This window comes from Lipophrys pholis (assembly GCF_963383615.2).
Source record: "Lipophrys pholis genome assembly, chromosome: 8".
NCBI classification, from domain to species: domain Eukaryota; kingdom Metazoa; phylum Chordata; class Actinopteri; order Blenniiformes; family Blenniidae; genus Lipophrys; species Lipophrys pholis.
Window position 1 is genome coordinate 15718892 of NC_137630.1, and position 19398 is coordinate 15738289.

The 19398-nt window shown below is 42.8% G+C and overlaps 1 protein-coding gene across 1 annotated transcript in view; it reads left to right on the forward strand.

Annotated features, from left to right (window-relative positions):
* plxna2 (plexin A2) overlaps nt 1-19398 on the forward strand; it is a gene marked incomplete at both ends in the record, with an annotated part of 161101 nt that overhangs the window by 37320 nt on the left and 104383 nt on the right. The window contains one exon of the mRNA XM_080470056.1: nt 10190-10324. Coding sequence (XP_080326182.1) covers nt 10190-10324 — 135 coding nt within the window. The remainder of the gene's footprint in view (nt 1-10189; nt 10325-19398) is intronic.

Below are 19398 nucleotides of genomic sequence, written 5' to 3' on the forward strand. Positions count from 1 at the left end.
TGTGCCCAAGGGGAGAGGGGTTGCCATGGTAACCCTTGTCCAGGACCGGGGTGTTGGCCTGCTTTTCTTGGGAGTAGTTTGAATGGGGTCAGGGAAAGCCCCCCCCCCCCCCCCCCCCCCCCCACACTCCTCCTTAACTCATCAGTGGCATCGCAGAGTCCCTCCCAAGGACTGATTGGTTAACCCTTGCCCCCTCATAGTTCATCCCACGTTCTTCTCCCTCCCCCTCGCTCACTTTGTTTCTGTCGGACAACAAAGGTTAAAGGTCCACAGTGTGATGTCCATCTTACTCCTGTCCCCTCACTTCCCACCTTGAGAAGCTGCTACAGGAGTGTGGAAGAGGACAGGTCAAAGGTTAGGGTGCCGTCTCTATGGAGGTGTATGTGGTATGGCTTGATTTGAGGTTGCCAGAATGTCAGAATGTTGTTGCCTCCTTTTTGATAGGGATGCCTTCCCTTTATTTTGGTTTTATGGCTTTCAAACTGTCAAAAAATGTGCAATGATTGAGTCTTCCTGATACTTTCTTCAAGATTCATTACATCTTTCGATATCTGACAGCTCTTCGATCGAACTGAGAAGCGCATGTGTGACACCCTGCTGAATCTCATCTGTGGTTGGACATTTCTACCACAGAGTTCCTGAGAGTGACTGTTGTCAGTTTAGGGGCACAAATCTTTATCCGTCTGCTCTGTGGTAGTTTTGGAAGTTTCTTGACATCAGAAGCAGTCTGGAATTTTTTGTTTGTGAGCACTGCGCATGCCGAAAGGAGTGAAAGTGTTGAGAGGAACATGCCTGTGTGTGTTTCTGTGTTGTTCTGCAGTCATGTGAATTCAATTGCATTCAGTCAATAGAGTCTATCAATTTTGGAGGAAAATCATGTGGGAAAAAAAAATATAGGGAATCAGCAACTTACGCAAAGAGAGAAGCTCCTATAGTCAGAAAAGTAACTGCGCACAAGCAAAGTTCAAAAATACCCCATTTATTTAGGATGAGTCCAAAAATAAACAAAACTATGGATCTTGCAGATCACTACATAATCCTGGTACTTGGCACAGAATAGTCTACAGTCTGCCTGTATCTGTTTGACTTATGCTCATATCTCTGTCTTACTCGCCATATCTCTTCCTTTTCATGTTCTTCACTTCCACCTGGGCCTCCTTCCTGCTTGTCTATCATGACATGCTGCATCCACCCATAATATGCCAAGCATATGTTACAGAGGACCAGACTTAATGTGACCTTGATGAAGACTTCATTGGGTATCAAGGCCTCACAGCGATATAATGCATTCATCAGAAGCATGCTCACTGGCAGAGACAGCTCAGTGCGATCAACCACTGCCTGAAACATATAGAGAGATTATTCAAGCTCACACACATTACGGATGTAAAAGGTGGGCTTGATTGAAGTGCTTTTATATTCTCATTTGCTTGTGCAGATCCTGCTGGCTATAATTTCCCTGTATCTCACTTCTACCTGCCAATCTTGTACCACATTTAAATCTTACATATCCATTGGGAGTAATTGAAACAATTTCACATAATTTGCCCTGCAACTGAACCTTTTTCCTGCTACTTTTTGATTCACACATCTTTGTGATTTACTTTGAAGTATACTCGGGGAGAAATGAGAATGTGTGATTTTTTTTCTTCTTCTTTGAGTTAAGGCTGTTTTGACATTATGTAATAACTTCTTTCCTAACCATCAATAGATGTAATGGTTTGTTTGATTGTTTTGTCTCTTGCTTATTTACACACATAAAGTAAGTATAGTGTTTCTTTCTTCCTTGAGCGTGTACATCACAGCCGTCAGAGTTGCACCTTTGAAACATAATCTTCCCTGGAGAGCAAGTTTCCTTATTACAAGTCAGGCTTTTGCTATTTTGTTCTTTAAAGATGCATTTGGTAAATATAACTGTGAGAGCAGCTACGCGGTGGTTAGCACCTTTGTCTCATAGTGAAAAAGGTCCTAGGCTCAGCATAGAGGGGTTGAATAAAGAGTTATAGAATATAGGTGAACAGACACTATTTTCAAGATACTGTCTTTGTGTTTAACCCCAACTGTGGGAATACAGTAAGTTGCGTTCGTCATCGGACTTAAGTGTGAATGCAGCTCCTCTTTTATACTCTCTCTTTTTACTCATTGAAACATCTTTCTTTTCTATCTTACTTTTATTTAGCCCCCCTTGTGTTCAGTCGCGTCAGCTAGTAAAAGTAAATTTATTGCACTGTCAGCTTTTTCTTTTAGGTGTGGGGCCCATTTTTCTTACAGTGTTTTAGTGTTTCCGCCACCATTTTTAAGGGCTCGGTAGAAAATCCCTCCCACCACATCCCCTCTGTTTTTGCTCCTTCTGAGCCCCCTTGGCCTGCCTCCACCAGCACCATGCCGGTCTCTGTTCAGTGTTTTAATGCGGAGCTAAATATAGGCTTCACATTGTGCTGCTGTGCTTAATATGAGTGTTTGGGCTGATTAGACTTGAGGCTTGATCTCATCCTGCCACAGACCCCTAATGCATGCCGCGGTCTCTCGTTTCTATTTGGATTCGGGGGCAAACAGAGGAAAGTGCTGATATAATCATGTTTAGGGTTGTGAGTTATGTGACCGAGAAAGATGGCTATAATACAGAGCTAAAATGGGATTGAATGAGTGTTGCATATTGCTATTACAGAGACGGCTTTTGCAAGATTGGCTGTTCAGACTATATATCGAAATCAATTGCCAGGACTGCTTGCTTTCGATACTCACTGACAGTCAATGATAGGAAAGAATCGGACCTCCTCAATAGTTATCGTGGATGATTTGTGTGTTTTCTCTCACAGTTGTTTTTTTTTTTTTTCAAACACATGGGAAAAAAGTTGCAGAGTAGAGGATTAACTGCAGTATTCATGAAGCAGAGAAGCAAATCAATACATTTTATGGTGCCACGCAAAAACTATAAAGTAATTGTCTCATGTTTTTAGTAAGGACTCAGGTCATTATAGCAGATATAGTGCCGCCATAGGAACATGATTGTGATGGGATTACACTCACACAAAGATTTATTTTCTTTTTTTTCCCCCCTCATATCCCTTCTCTAGCCTCGATTTACTGACTTCCTGTGCCCTGTCCTCTCACAGCGTGGCCTGGTCTCCAGCCTGTCTGTCCAATGGGAAGTGACACAGTGCATATAGGCAAGTGGGCTAGCATAAGCCTTATGGAGGCTTATAATGTACAACAGGAGCGGGAACAAAAGAGATGGCATGCTGGGCTGGTGTGAGCCATCTCGCACACATACACACAGCACATTTCTACTTGCCGCTTGCCACTGACACTAGAATTCTTCAGCCTGACACTGGTGATGGATTAGATGTGTTATCGAGGCGGAGAGAGGCTCCATGTTTTCTCCTACTGCGTGGAGAAAGAAAGTGAGAGAAAGAGGTAGAGACACACACACACACACACACACACACACACACACACACACACACACACACACACACACACACACACACACACACACACACACACACACACACACACACACACACACACACACACTCGTGTCTGGCAGCTGAATAGCCTGCACCCATTTCACCTGAACTAAAGAAATACAATAGCAGTCTGCTAGATTTCAAGCCAGGTTTCCAGGACAGACAAACAAGTGGATATCCTGAGCTATGCTCTCTGTGCTTTAGAACACAACCATTTTATTTGTATCTGTGTTGATGTGTGTATGCATGTGAAAGTTCTCATTCATATTCATTTAGGTGCTGTACCTAAATACAGTACATGGAATGTAGATATGCAGTCATCTACAAGTGCTTCTGTTTTCTTGTTAAAGAAATCAAGGCCCCTTTATCTCCTGACTGGTGGTGAGTTTTTCTTCAGTGTGACTCACCAGACCAGTCCACACACTGATTCATCTCATGCCTGAAAGGGTCTGACTCCATCTAGTACGTGTCCATATCCAGGGTGTTGGACAGTTGGTCTGTCTGCACACCTCACACTCCAACACTACCCTTCCTTCACTCCTCCATGTAGAATGACCTAAAACTCCTACATGAAGACAAAGGCTTTTAACTACACGGACACACACATGTGCATGGACTAACAAAGAGAAGCGCTTATGGAAATACACTTGTGTATGGATTTTGCATGTCTCCTGAGTTCCACAGGATTACACCCAAAAGGAAGACCTGGATTGGCCATCGTACTGTCTTTGTCCTTCAAACCTGGCAAATGTTCACATTTGAGAATAACAAGAGACAAATGACTGCTTTGTGAAAAATGCACTTTTTCCTCCTCAAAGTTACGCTTACATTGCAAAACTTGAGCTGGGGAGAGCACCTTGCTATCACAAAAGCCTTTCAAATTGTGAATGGCTTTGGACAAGCATCACTGGCTTTAAAAATGCTGTCAGCAATCTGTCACCTGCCTTGTTGTCTGGGGTACCAAGCAATCTCAACATCAAATTCAAGGCCATTTACTGAAGCTAAGATTGGTTCCATCAGATGGATTAGATTTGATTGTATCAGTTTTTATCATGGTCATTGTCAGATTTCACTGATCTGTGTCTTTTTCAGGTGGTATCACCCCACTTGACTACAAAGCTCCCCTTTCCCATGCAGAGCCTTCTCTGTGGCGACTCTGTTGAGAAGGGTCAAAGCACAGAGACAGAGCGCAGAAATGTGCAACAGTGGTGTAGTTTTGCAGAATCTAATCCACTGCGTGGGATCATCCAGATAAAGGCAATGCTTTCACTTCAACACTCCAGACTGCTGAACTGGATTAGTGTAGATGCAGAAGATTGCTGCCAAATAGGTTACTTTGGGAGTTCAACTTTCACTCTCATTTCTCTGTCTCTGTTGGGGCACAGCTGAGGTTTAGCCATGGGAGCATAGTCTCCCTGAAATCCACTCTTATTATACTATTCTAGTACATCATGTAGGTGGAGGGCCTTCAATTTGACTTAATCCCATCCCAATACAAGGTGTTAGAATAGAGTGTGCTGTACACGGGGGTTTGGTAAAGGCTCCCGTGCGTGGGTTACACAGTGCTCTGCAAGCTGAAATGTTGTGGCGAAATAATGTACACCCTCACATGGATCTGTATTGGTCTTGGCAGCCACCTGTAAACATGCGTGTCCTGTTTCAGAACACTAACCTCCTTCAAGGCTGAGGTTTGAAAATAGGATTTGAAATAAATCTGGAGAAAAAACAACAACCCAGTGCTCAGGTAATAGTTAGCAGCTGGACCATTAGAGGACAGACATTCTTGAACAATTTGGCATCTAATGTTGAACAAACTCTTGGAGAAATGCTGCATAACAGAGACCAAATCAGGATCATCGTGTTTTAGTTTTGTATGTGTTTCAGAGCTAAATGTAGTCAGATTTTTACAGTGGGGGATTATGCAATTCAAATAACCAAATGCAAACCACCGCTTTGGCATTTTGCATGTTACATAACACTGTCTGTAGAGGTAAGTGTGGTTTTGGCTTTTGCTTTATGCTGTTGTCTTTGAGCGGCAGCATGCGCAATGTGCTGAAAACACACTTTTGATGCTCTTTTACCTTGGATTTATTCAGCATTTTTCACTCAGGAAAATTGCTTCACACAGACTCACACAGTTGGGGATCCAGTGTCTGGCACGGTGTTCAAAACCAGTCAGACCAAGGGAGAGGGAAAGAGAGAGGGAGAGCGAGTAAGAGAGAGACAGGAGAAGGGCAATTTGAATTGGAGTTTGGTCAATCTTCAAACGTTTTTCCAGGGCGCTTACATAGTCTGATCAAAAGCATCCCACTGGCACAGGTCCTTGTAGCCACAAGGGGAGGCCTCTGATGCCTTTGCCATGGTTTCCCCGCTAGTCCAGTCTACCACCCCCAACCTCTCATTCACTGAAACCTGACTGGGTGCTGCAACACGAAGCACATTAAAACTGTAACTCCTTCCTAAATCACTTTTTTTTTTTCCAGGGTTTGTCAGCGTGAAAACGTCTTACTCTCATTAAAATTCTAAATTAAATCCTTTTTGTTTATGTGTTTATATATAACATTTTTATAAACCTCATAATACAAGCACAAAACACAATACTTTTTGGTTACAACAAAGTGATAGTTGTCTGTATTACTAAGTCATTGTATTCAGTGTCATTTTACATGTTATAGTCCACAGTGAAACATGTATTTTGGAGACTGGGGATGCCATCCTGAAGCATAACTTATTACATAACCATAACTAATATATCATTTAAGTTCCAAGACTGCAATAGCACATGTGATTGTGTAGCTGAAAGCTGTTGGTACCTTATCCAAATATTGATCATGATGTCAAGATTCTGTCATTTGGAGTCGCCTATGTAATTTTACTGTGACCCATTTATTTTATGATCACCTGCTGAATTGTAAGATGTATGGCAATTACTAGGCCCAATGCTCTATCTTGCAACTTTAATGACAGTGAGATATAATTTGTGGCTCCACCCCTATGAGTCAGATCCATTCCACACTTTAATGGGTTCTCGACTTGGCTCACGCTGCACTCAGTTTCATAAAAATTGCCTCAGTTGTTTTGCTGTAATCCTACAGGCCGGCTGAAGCAAGAACATATTGGTAAAAAAAAAAAAAAGGTGCATTCTTAGATATCCTTGTATCTAAACTGACCAAGAACTTATTCCATGGACATCAAATTTCCTTGATCAGTTTACATATCAGGGAGGTATGATGTATTCGTCCAGGACAGGACAGTGAGATGTGCAAAATTTATAATGCCACATGGTAACTGTATATAGATGGCAAATGGACTTTACTTTATTTGACTTTACTTTGTGCATGTTTGTGTTCAAGCAATTCTAAACCAGTTTTACATTTGATCACAATCAGGCATGCAAGGTGCTCACACACATTACTGGGCGAAACTTTTCTGTCTTTTTTGACAATGGACAAGATGAGACAGGGGATTGAACTGCCAACCCTTAGATTGAAAGACAATCTACAATCCACTATATGAACTGAGCCAAAGCCACCCGATGTGTGCATGAAGATAAGTGGTGTGGATTCACTTCAGCCCTTTATTTGCACTAGAATTTCTAATAAAATTGAGGTGACATGGTTTAATGGTGGTTATTGCTGTTCCTTCACAACAAAAATATGCAGGGTTTGAGCCTGTTTGTCGACACAACACAGACTGTTTGATTGTATTGCGTGAAGTAATTTCTGCTACAATACAGACATATTTGCTCATTCCGTATTCTGAATTGAACATACAAGCAAGTAAATGCAGAAAAGTTTCTCTTTATATGTGTTTGCATTTTAATAGACTGGCAACCTGTATGTAAAGAAGTATAGAAGTATATATAATTAATTGAATCAGCGTCTTTATTCTCAATAATTGAGAACACAATAAAAAAAAATGCCTCCCTGAACATATTTCATGTGAATAAAAATGTGAGTCTAAACACCATTCACTGATCATGATTTATCTGTTATTCAAGCTAGCGTAGATTTTTTTATTTTTTTGGAAAGCACTACCGCCCCTGGTGTCCCTGGAGTCCATGTAGACTGTTTTTCAACACTCCCATCCATCTTCACCTTTTTTCCTCTTCATCGCTTTACTTAGTTGCAGCCCTCCGACACTGGTGATGGAGAGAGGATATCTAATGGCTGTGGTGCTGAAATCGGGGACCGTGTTAGTCCAGGTCACACCAAAGGACACCTCTCCAGGGCACCAGAGGTTGTTTCAGTGGATAGGTTCTCCCAAAATAGAGAGGCAGTATTATTGTCAGACGGGGCTTAAGGGTGTGAATTCAACCTGTTTGCAGCCTTCTCATCCAGACTGATAAATAATGCAGGGTCAAATGGGGCAAACATGGGATGGGTTTAAGTACTTCAGAGAGCAAGCTAAATGTTGAAGTAAAGCGACGCTGAAGAAATGGATGCTTTGGGTCTGACAGTCACTTACTCAGGTGCTAGATACTGCAGACCGGTAGGAAAGAAGCGTGGGAGTGTGATAAAGAGAGGCCGTTTTAGACAGATTTATTTTTGCTCCACTAAGCCCTGCTTCCTCCATTTACTTGCCCATGGCTTTTTTTGCCCCCCCCCCCCCCCCCCCCTCCTTTTTTTTTTTTTTTTGTCTCAATTGCCCACCCCTGGGTGAGCCTATAACCCTGCAGTGTGCTTCACATGTAGCTAATCCACTTCACACAAACGCACGCATTTTCCCTCTCCCACAATGCTGCGGGTGTGTGTTTGCATGTACATATGTGTGAATGTAGCACGCTTTGCAAGATTAGCAGCCACTATTAGAGGAAATAAAAAAGCTCGATAATGTGTCAAATCTACGTGCGCGTTTGTGTGTGCACAGTGGGAAAGAGGGTTTGAGTGTCAGTAATGTTGAATCTCTTTTCTTTGTATGAGCCATAAGCCTAATCTGCTGAGAAAAATAAAGTATGGACACATGGCTGAGAAACAGAGACAGTATCAGTGACTGGGAAAACAAGCCTTCATTATTGTGCACATCCCTGCACTCCTGATTAAAAGTGTTTACTTAAAAGGACAGATGACTGTTTAGTAATTGCTATGCCTGGTATGTTAGCGCTTGTTTTCACAAAATGTTATACCCATGCCTGGAGACTAGGTTTTTTTTGTTCCTGACACACTAAGAGACAGCTGTGAGTGAGAGTGTGTTACAGGCCAAATGTGAGTTTAGAGGCCCCTGGACAGTGGTGAGAGACTGTGTGATAGCAATCTCATTCAGATGAACTGCAGGCGCGCGATGGGAAGGTCGGGTTATCTTGTGATCCCTCGTGGCAGCCTGCTAGGACACAGATCACGGCATGACAGACTGCTCCTGTGGGTGCACACGCACATAAAGACGGTCCTCCAACACACACAGGACCCACACTGACACAGTAGTGAACAGAACAGTGCTGGTCTGGCCATGCGCCGACATGCTTTATGGATGAGCGTATTTGCGGAGGTCTCCTTCCACACTGCAGTGTCAGTAACCAGATGAAGACTGGCACGGCCCCCACATCCTGCCTTGTTCCTCCTACATATGGTTTTCACATATGTCCTGTTTTCAGTGTTTGGATTAGCCAGCCAAGGTCAGGTGTAGGTCAGCCGTGGAAAACTCAACCACTCTGAGCTCTGCTCCTTAACTGTGGTGCCTGCTGTCGTGTACCAACTAACCCCCGAGCTTTGAAGGCAAAGCTCGGGGGGCTTTCTCTGAACGTGTATCATATTTCTTTTTCTTGACCATCTTGCAGTTTGACACTCGCTTGGTATTTGCACATACATACACAGCACTGTGTGTGTGTGCATACTGTTGCTCACATAGCCCCCACCACTTCATCACCACCACCACCCCCCATCCCAGTAGATCTTCTTTTGACAGACATACGACCTTGACTTTCCCCTCTGTGATGCTTAGTGAAAGGCTGGTTGCTCTTTGTTGCTGTCACTCTCCGAATGGATAGATGGATGTTTGGGTGGAGGCAGGCAGGCAGAAATGGACAGATGATAGAGCCATCAGCTTTCATGGCTGGAGGAGGGCCTAGTGGCATGGAGCATCACAGACGCATCAGCAAAAGAAGGCCCATGCCCTCCCTCACTTTCTGATTTTGATGTGCCGCTCATATGTTTGGCCAAGGAAATTGGACAGATAAAAAGGAAACTGGGCTGGCAATGGCACATTTAGGTCATGGAGAGATTCGTAGCTTCTATAAGTCATTAGAATACTTCTTCACTGTTTTTGTTCGGAGGCGCTCTTGGCCTCAAGTTCAAAGCTTTACTGAGGAAATGCATCATTCATCAGGAGAAAGAAGAAAGAAAAACAGAGCTTAGGTTTCAAAGGTCTAATAACACCAGCAAATAATTTCTCACAGTTTGTGTAACCTCATCCCACAATAAAAACTGGAACAACCGATTTCCGTCATGTCATGAAACAGTTCCATTTGTCACATGTTTCTTGTAAAAAGTTTGTTACAAAACTCAATCAATTGCTATTTGTCACGGTTAGGTTTTCAATCTTTCTCTTATCAGAGAGGCTTCGCGGAGAATCTTCAAGTAGCTAAATAAGATGTGTTTTTTTCACCATTATATGACCTATGACTGTCTATCCTGTCAATCATTTGTTTTCTCATTTCTGCATTCAAACTGATATAAATAGCAACTCCTCACCCTGTCAGCCTTCTGTTTCCTTCTATTTTTCAGATTCGTGTTGACGGTCCTCCTCACGGTGGTGTCCAGTATGAAACAATATCTGTTGTCAAGGACGGCAGCCCGATCCTGAGAGACATGGCTTTCTCGCTGGACCGCAACTACCTCTACGTCATGTCCGAAAGACAGGCAAGTGTGGGAAAGATGCAAGATGTTTGCAAACCTTTAATTCCTATCCTTGTGTTGGTATTTCTTTGTATGTGCAGTAAACAGTTGCACTTGTTTTTGCACATTTGTTATGCTGAACATCCTGAGACTCGCCATATGGCAACTAAATCCTGGGACCCTCGGGGCCAGAGGGCCTGAAACCACTCGTCCTATATGTGTTTTGCAATTTTCTTGGAAAAAAAAAAGACTGGTCTGCAAATTGCTAAAGTTTTAGTCATGGCCTCCATTTGTGGTGTTGGCACTGTGCTGTGTGAGCTTGCACCATGGAGTGCAATTTCCCGTGTGTGTGTTTGTGTGTGTGTGTGTGTGTGTGTGTGTGTGTGTGTGTGTGTGTGTGTGTGTGTGTGTGTGTGTGTGTGTGTGTGTGTGTGTGTGTGTGTGTGTGTGTGTGTGTGTGTGTGTGTGTGTGTGTGTGTGTGTGTGTGTGTGTGTGTGTGTGGTCCTGTATGTCTCACCTTGTGGGAAAAACGAGGAGAACACTACATTTGTGGGCTCCAGCCTCCCATGTTGGGACCAAAACTCAAGGACCCCACATGTTTTTGAGTTCTAAGACGTGGTTTTAATACTGAGGTTACAATAAGACTAATGTTAGGGTTATGGTCAGGTTTTGGGTTACATACAAGTGTTGGTGTGAACATAAGGGGCTGGAAATACATTATCACACTTTTAACAGCCCCAGTCTCTTTGTTGGTTTTTAATCTTGTATTTCTTTCTCTTTTGGGTCCACTTATTATGCTATACCTGTGGGGACCAAGCCAGTGTGTGTGTGTGTGTGTGTGTGTGTGTGTGTGTGTGTGTGGGAAAAATGGACATTTTCACTTTACATAAATTTAAGAATTGACATATAGTTTAGGGTGAGGGTTACAATTAGGGTTTAGTTTGTGATGGTTCAAGTAAGTGTAAGTGGCAAGACAATGCATAACCTCAATAGGAAGGCCCCACAAAGACAGTGCTGCAAGCGTGTGTGTGTGTGTGTGTGTGTGTGTGTGTGTGTGTGTGTGTGTGTGTGTGTGTGTGTGTGTGTGTGTGTGTGTGTGTGTGTGTGTGTGTGTGTGTGTGTGTGTGTGTGTGTGTGTGTGTGTGTGTGTGTGTGTGTGAATATGTTTAAATGTCAGGAAACGTGTGTAAATGTGTGTGCTCCAGCCGAGCCCGTAATGGCCCACCTCTCACCACCACCAAATCCACCACCTACTGTTAACTATAAATAACCTGCGTGGCACAGCAGGAGCCTGTGTGACAGTGTTTGATAATGAAGGGGAACAATGAGGGCAGAGATAGAGAGAAAAAATAAAGAGACAAGAAAAGGATTAGGTAGAATGAGAGAAGCCGAGAGAAAGACATGAAGGGCACTCGCTGGCTGGAGCGGGAGAGTGATGACGGGAAAAGGGAGTGCAAAAAGAAGCACATAGAGAAAGAGAAACAGATTGCAAGGTCATCCTTTCACACTCCTAATGAAGTGACACAGCATTACCAAGCCGGTGGGTGGGAAGCAGCTGACGGCCATCAATGCAGCTGACGCTCTAGATAGGTAGAGGAGGTGAGGGCTGACATGGGTGGAGGGGGACACAAGGACAGTATAGAGGTGAGGAAATGAGGGAAAAAACGAGGGCCGAAAACATGGTCAGATGGAAAAAGAGATGACACGAGGAAAAGAAGTGACAGGAGAAGAGGAGCAGCTGCAGGGGAGCGTGGCAGCGCAGCAGCCCTCGAGACAGACAACGTGCGAGGCTGTCAGTGCGAGGTGATAGATTGCCATCCTCTCCCCTTATCTCTCCTTTTAACACACTCAACAACCGGCTAGCTCATGGGTTAGGAACCACGGTGGGCGGATGTGGTGTGAAGGAGTTATTTAGACAAAAGCGTCCACTGCGGAGGGACGGGAAAAGTAGAGCAAACTGATTTTCAGCAGTTACTCCTCTTTTCCCGCAGCACATGAGTAACACATCCTCACGCTGAGTCTGAGATGTTCTTTTATTGCAAAAATAGGCTAAGAAGTTGCTCAGTTTTAGTCAGACACTTGCTGTGGAACCAAGTTGAAACAATGATAGATCACCTCAACAGTTTCTCAGTCAGGCTGTTTGTAATCCAAACACGCAACAAAATGTTTTATTGTGCAAATACTGTTTGATTACTCTTTTTTCTTTCTTTTTTTTTTTTAAATCACTCCAGTTAAAAAAAAAAAAAAGGAATTATGTAAATCTCATGCACAAACACAATGTGCGTACACGTTTCTGACGCTGAACTGGCGACTCTTGCGTGACACTAATTCCACAAGTGAAGGAGAGTTTGAACCGAATCTAAAGTCTCTTCTCCATATTTACTAAATCCTTTATTCCCACTTATTCCGCAGATGAAACAAGCTTTTGATGTTGAGCGCATAACTGCTCGACATCTGAATGAGAACTTGTCGGTGAATGTTATTAGTATTCAGCATGTAGACTCTTCTGTCTTTCTCTCCAGGGGTTAGGAAGGTTTGAAGCAGACAGATGCTCACACACACACACACATTGAAACGTGTTCAGCTGCTTTGGAGATGTTGCCCTGCATGTTCAAGGATACCACTCAGTAGTCACATCTGACAAGAGTAACTGAATTGGGATTCAGTGTGGCCAGATACTCAGTCAGCCTTTTAATTATAATTTTGTCCGATTCAATAGAGAGTGTTTTTTTAGGTTGTTCATCTGTCCTTCCATCTGTCGGTCTGTATGTCTGTCGTTCCATCTCCTACAACAGTTTTATTACTATCGGGGGTTGTGGCGGGCTGAAGCCGAACACAGCCAAAACAGGCTGAAAGACTTTGTTGCTGGTCTATTACTGTTTATCTGTCCCATGCTCAATAATTAGGTTTTTACAAAATGCCTCAGAAATATTTCACAGTTTTGGCACCGATATCCACGCTCACTAATCTGATTCACTGATTAGATTTATTCGCTGTGGTCATTATGACCTGAATTATTTTATTGTGATGGAAATAACTGTGGAATCTTGGGGATTTTCTTTTTTTCCAAATGTAGTACACATGTGCACTTCCCGTTTCAAGTTTTCACAGCATTCTTTGGCGGACTCTTTCATTCCAAGTGAAAGATTAAGTGCAGAAAAGAGACTAATCTAGTGAATCTCTTGACCACAACAGGGGCTTGAATCTCCACTTTAATGGTCCCCACTTGACCACTGAGTCAACAATGGCAAGGTTTATTCTGTACAGATCACCAGTCCATCACAGGGCTAACACAGAGAGACATCAATGCACACCTGAATTATGATTTTAACAGATAGAAGTTAGTGTTTCAGACTTCAGACATGTCTAATTTTTTTTTGCGAAAACAACCCCTGAGGAAACACACACCAACACCTTTCATTATATTCCTAAACAGAGTTGGCTTTATACAATTATGCGTCTGGACAGTGTGTCTGCCAATTGGTGGTTTGGCGGAGGCATGCGAGCATGTGACAGTAATTCTAGTTTGATATGTGATTCTGGTTAGTGGAGAGGAAATATTCAGTTGTTTGCAATGAAAGCAGGCTTCTGAATCTGCAATCAGATCTAAGCGTGTCCTGTTGAAATATCCATTCATCATGTTCTTCACCCATTTTATTCAGATGTTGGTGGTGGAGGGCTGGAGTCTTTTCTAACCCAACTAGCATGGGTCAAAAAGCAGAGAAGGTCCTGTACAGATCGTTGGTCCATCACAGAGAGAATCCCCGTCTGCCAGAAGCAACAGTGTGAACCGATCTACCTTCTGCTGATATATACTTTCGACATATAGTGACACTGATGATGTCAAATGTAATTTTTTTAATTCAATGCATATCAGGGATCACGACATGAGTTAAGGAATCTATACAAACATCTTCAAACCTGCTCTTTATCTTTTCAGTGAAAAACCTCGATTTGACCTTTAAATGAGCTTTAATTTTGCCACTAGCTACACTTGAAGTCACACATCCAGGACATCATGAGATACATCTTGTGCAAGCTCCGCTTGTTCCCATGTGTGACTGATGCCGTCTGAGGCCAAGCACATGGTGATGGGAGACTGCGAGAACAAAGGAGGGATGATATCAAACAGACACCAAGGCAGATTTGGCTCCAGTTGTATTTCCTACTCTGAATAACAAAGAAGTCCTCTGTGTTTGGCACAGTGGGAAAGAGAGAGAGCACGAGAGAGAGACAGACACTGAATGAGTTGGGGAGACAGACGGGAGAGTGAGAGAGTAATATTTGCACAGCGAGGCCGTGCTCCAGAATCTGGGCTCTCGTTCTCTCCTGTCCTCACACCTGTCTGTGTGTGTTGTGGCTGTGAATCGTGGGATGTGCAAGGCCTTTGTAAACACAAACATGCAGACAGGCACCCACAGGGACACGCACGCATGCACACAAAGCACATGCTTGCTTTGCATAGGCACCGAACATAAAGCACCAGCACTCACATGTGCACGCTCACCAAAACAAATTACAGGCACATGCAAATACCAGTGTTACATTCAGTATTCTAATAGAGTTTCTATATACCTTTTGGAGGCTTTCCATGTCCCTTTTTCTCCTTCTCTCACACACACACACACACACACACACACACACACACACACACACACACACACACACACACACACACACACACACACACACACACACACACGTGTGTGTATGTACCGTCTCCATATGTATAGAATTTCGAGAATTTCTTCAGTCTGACTTACACGTACAAAATCTTCCCCACGTTACAATTCAGTGCACTTTCTGTTTTCTGGTGCTCTTATTTCTTCTTTCTCGCACTCCCCTCAGGACTTCATCGTTCACTCACTTGAAAGCGTATTTATTAGCTCCCTGTTTCATATTTGATCCATGGTACTGCCATCTTTAACTGTGCTTTTGTTTTTTTATATTGTAATGACAATAGCATTCACCATATTAATGATGTGTTGAGATTGGCCCAATGTGAGCCAGCGCAGTGGAACTGATGAAAAGTCCTGGCTCAATGACTTCCTGCTCTCAGTGAGCTGTGTGTGTGTGGGTCTGCGTGCATGCGCCTGCCCTCCTGTAGGGTGCTGTATCATTACTGACAGCCCCGAAATTCACAACAGCAGGATTTCAACTGGTGATTTATCTTTAGGAATCTGTGTATAACTAATATGGTGCCTTCTGTTGGGAAAAAAAAAAACTCAACTTGCCGGTTGCATCATTTCTGTTTTGTTCCTTCCTCCTTGTCCTTTTGCTTTCTGTCATTGTGCTGATCCATTGTGTGGATTTCCACCACATCACATGTATGAGTCATGTTGCGTGAGAATCTGTGTGACTGCTTCTATATTTAGACCGATAATCCAGTGATTTTGGTACTTGGCTGAGTAGCACTGCCACTGGCAAACAGTGATGAAGAGAAAAAGGTCAGAGCTGTTTGGGGAGATTCAGCTGAGCTGCCTTTGAGACACATCCTCAACTTTTTCTCTCTCCTCTTTTGCTATCTTTTCCTTATTTTTGCGTCAGATGAAATGCCCTCTAAAAAATGTCTTATACTCCTTGAACACCGAACTGCATTGAATAGTGTTTCAGATGCAGTAGAATTTTTACATTGTTGCCCAAAGTAGCAATACTGCTTCTTTAATACCTTGTTTATGAAGAAGTTTGGTGTATAGGGGAGAAAAGCAATATAAGACAACTTGTTTTTGGTAAAACTATAGTTATCTAATAACAATAAAGGAAGCTTAGCAAAAGAAACAACCAGGTTTACCAGTACAGCCTCTGGAATCACTAATAAATTATCATTCAAGTCTAAAATATTATGAATATTACTCCGTTTTGGTAAAGAAACCACTTTTTTTTAACGCTGCTCAGCAAAAGGTCTCAGCTCGAGAAAAACATGAAGAGGATTGAAGGTTACTTTCAAGTAAACAAAAGCAGTCTTAACCATGAAGGGTTCAGAGAGATATTGAGGAAATATTAAAAAAAAAAAAAACTTAAGATCAACTTGTCAAGCCAGTGTTGCCATGACGACAGGCTTGTATAAATTCTCCAAAAGACTTCATGACTCCCTCACAGCTTTCAGAGAGCGATCTTAACACGAACAACCAATAAACCAGAGTCATAAAGTGAGTTGAGCTGTTTCCAGGCAGAGCATGCAAACTCCACATAGAAAGCCCAACAGTGAATTAGTCGTCTGAGCCGAGGTACTTGGCATAAAGCCGGGATTGACAGTGCAAATTACAAAGCTGTAAGACTTCATTTCTTAACTCCAGGTTCCTTTTGTCGAACCTTTTTTTTTTTTTTTTTTTCTGGTATTGCAACATTGCCTTCCATTTTGAAAAAACAGGATACATGGTAATGAATTACACAGCCTCATAATGCCGTAGTGATTAGCATGACACGTTTACCCTGCGCATGCATGGCAATTCTGTCACAGTCCAAAAACATCTATGTCAGGTTAATTGGTGGCTCCAAATTGCCCGTGTGAATGTGTGTGATTGTACCGCTCTGTGTGCCCAGTGATTGTCTGGCAACCTGTCCAGCATGCACCTTGCTGTTCGCCCATTGTCACTTGGAGTCAGCTCCAGCTTCCTGTGACCCTAACCTGGATTAAAAGCAGACCGATAAATGAGTATGATTTACTCAATATCAGCAGATTTCTCATGGTAAAGCACAAGGGGATTTATATTTTATCTGTAAGTTATACTATGCGTGCACTCAGAGATCCTGCCTGTGCTTACAGTAATACTCGTATGCCATAACATTTCCAACAGATGCTCCAATCAAACAGGTAGAAAGACTATTCGTGTATGAATGGCAGCTGGAGCAGAGCTAATCCACCGCTGCTTTTGCCAGCTCATGCAAATTCACTGCACTGCATCTGCATTAGGTTTTTGGCCAAGGCTCATCCCTTGTCACTCTCTTTTCTCAGTCATTTCTCACCCTTCCTTCTCCTCCTTCCTTTTTTTCTTCTCCTGTCCATGTTTTTTTTTTTTTTTTTTTTATCAATGTGGGTATGCTTGAAAAGACAAATACCTCTTACCTGTTTTTTTTGTTTGTTTGTTTTTTTTGCTTACTGTAGAAATACAGTGATCAGGTCAGCGCTCATGTGTTTGTGTTTTACTGGGGCTTCGGGTGAATGTAGAGACACTGTCGGCCCTCCTGTCACTGTGGCCTGGATAATACCCAAAGCAGCTCTCCATCTTTTTGTTGCTTCCTTATCAACACAATGCAGCATGTTGGGATAAATGACAACAGCTACTCCAGTATCAAATGGGGTCTTATGGGGCCTAGATTATCAACGTGTGTGAAACGCTTTCATTTCCTTTGTGGTGCTTTGTGCTGTTATGGCCGTTGGCTCTCAGCAACAAGACGAACACTCATCACACACAGTTGAGAGTCAGTGACTGCATTATTTCAGCTGCTTTGGTCAGCGGCCAGAACACAGAGAGACCGGGTTATAATGTTTTATTCATAGGGAACAATTAAGATTTAACATCTGAAAGCAATACCTGTGGCGTGGTCTCAGTTCTGCCTGAAAAGGTTTTCGAAAACGCCTCAATGAAAGAAATAATTATCACAAAGTCCTCCCACACCAAAATAAAAGTGGTTATGTTTTATTGCGTCGTAATTAAACTCCAAGAAAAGAGGCAGGTGTTGACTTTGTAAAAGAGCTCAATGGTTTTTGCAGTGCTTTATGGCTGAGGTCCACAACAGTACATAATAGACCTTAACAGACTGCAGCTCTCCCAGTGAAATAGTGACTCTCTAATTGCCAGCTCTTTATAAGGATAACTGAAATTTCTGCTCGCATGACCGTCTGAGGGACACTGAGCCGTCTCGTAAAACAGACTCGTCTTTCATGGACAGACACACAGCCCTCCCCCTATAGAGGCATTCAGCCATGTGCTACTGTCACTCTCCAGTACACCCCTGGCTCTTTAGCGAACATTAAACCACCTCAGCTCCGACCTTTGTATGTCATCCTTCCTCCCTGAGCTGGGATCATGTATGGAACAGCAACATTACAGCTCACAGATTATCAAAAAGAAAAGAAGAGCTTTTTTTTTTTTTTTTCGGCCTTTGCAATTTCTTCCAGGTGCTCAGCTGTGAAATTTGAAATCCATGCATGAATTCTCTTTTCTTTTCTTTTTTTTTTCTTTTCCCAAAACCATTTTGGTGTGAGAATTCCCCTCAACTTGTTCTCCGTCTGAGCACCTTCACTCTCCTCCCCCAGATCTTTCCTCCCTGCCCTCATCCCCCTGAACCTTTGTCTGGCTAGTGGGGTTAAATTTGGAGGAAATGGGTTCAGTGGTTATCTAGACAGGAGGAAATAGGATTCATTTACACCTTGGCCATGATGAGATTAGCTGACATGCTACTGGCTCATTATTATGAAGGGCTTTGCTGTGTATGCCACACTGGTTTTATACATTCATGTGCTTTGAACATGTGACGGCTCACAGCCAGCTTTTATTGCCACTTGTTCATGTTTAATGAAAGTTACTTTCAGTGTGGCTGAAAAGCCTTTTTTGTTTTCAAGTTTCCGTGTTTGGCTTTGTAAGAACACAAATGTAAAGTTAATAATTCTTCTTAAAAGCAGCATTGTTTCCTTTAATCTCCAGAAAAAAATTGGATACTGCAAAGTGAGCATAAAAACGATAAATGCTGGTTTTAAAAAACACCCTGAATCGTCCTCTGGATATCTGCATCTGCTTTATTTCAAATATTTATTTCAGAGTTGAACAGACTGATACAGTAATGTGGTGGGAAATTTACATTTTCAGCTCAAAAGAGACAGGGTCAAAAGATTAGCACTTCATGTCTGCTTTTTTCAGATTATCCCTCCCACTGTTTATTAGTTGGCTGTCAGGACTCAGTAACCGAGGGTTTTCTGGCAACCACCACAACAAGTGTCGCTTTGTCGTCCCTTGACCTCGTGCCGGCCCCTGGGGCAGTGTGGTTAGATCACAGCTGCCAGAAAGTGAACCTTGGGTTTGACCATTGACCCTTATCAGTGCCTTTCTCACCAATAACCAATATGCCTATCAGTGACACACACGCACACACACAC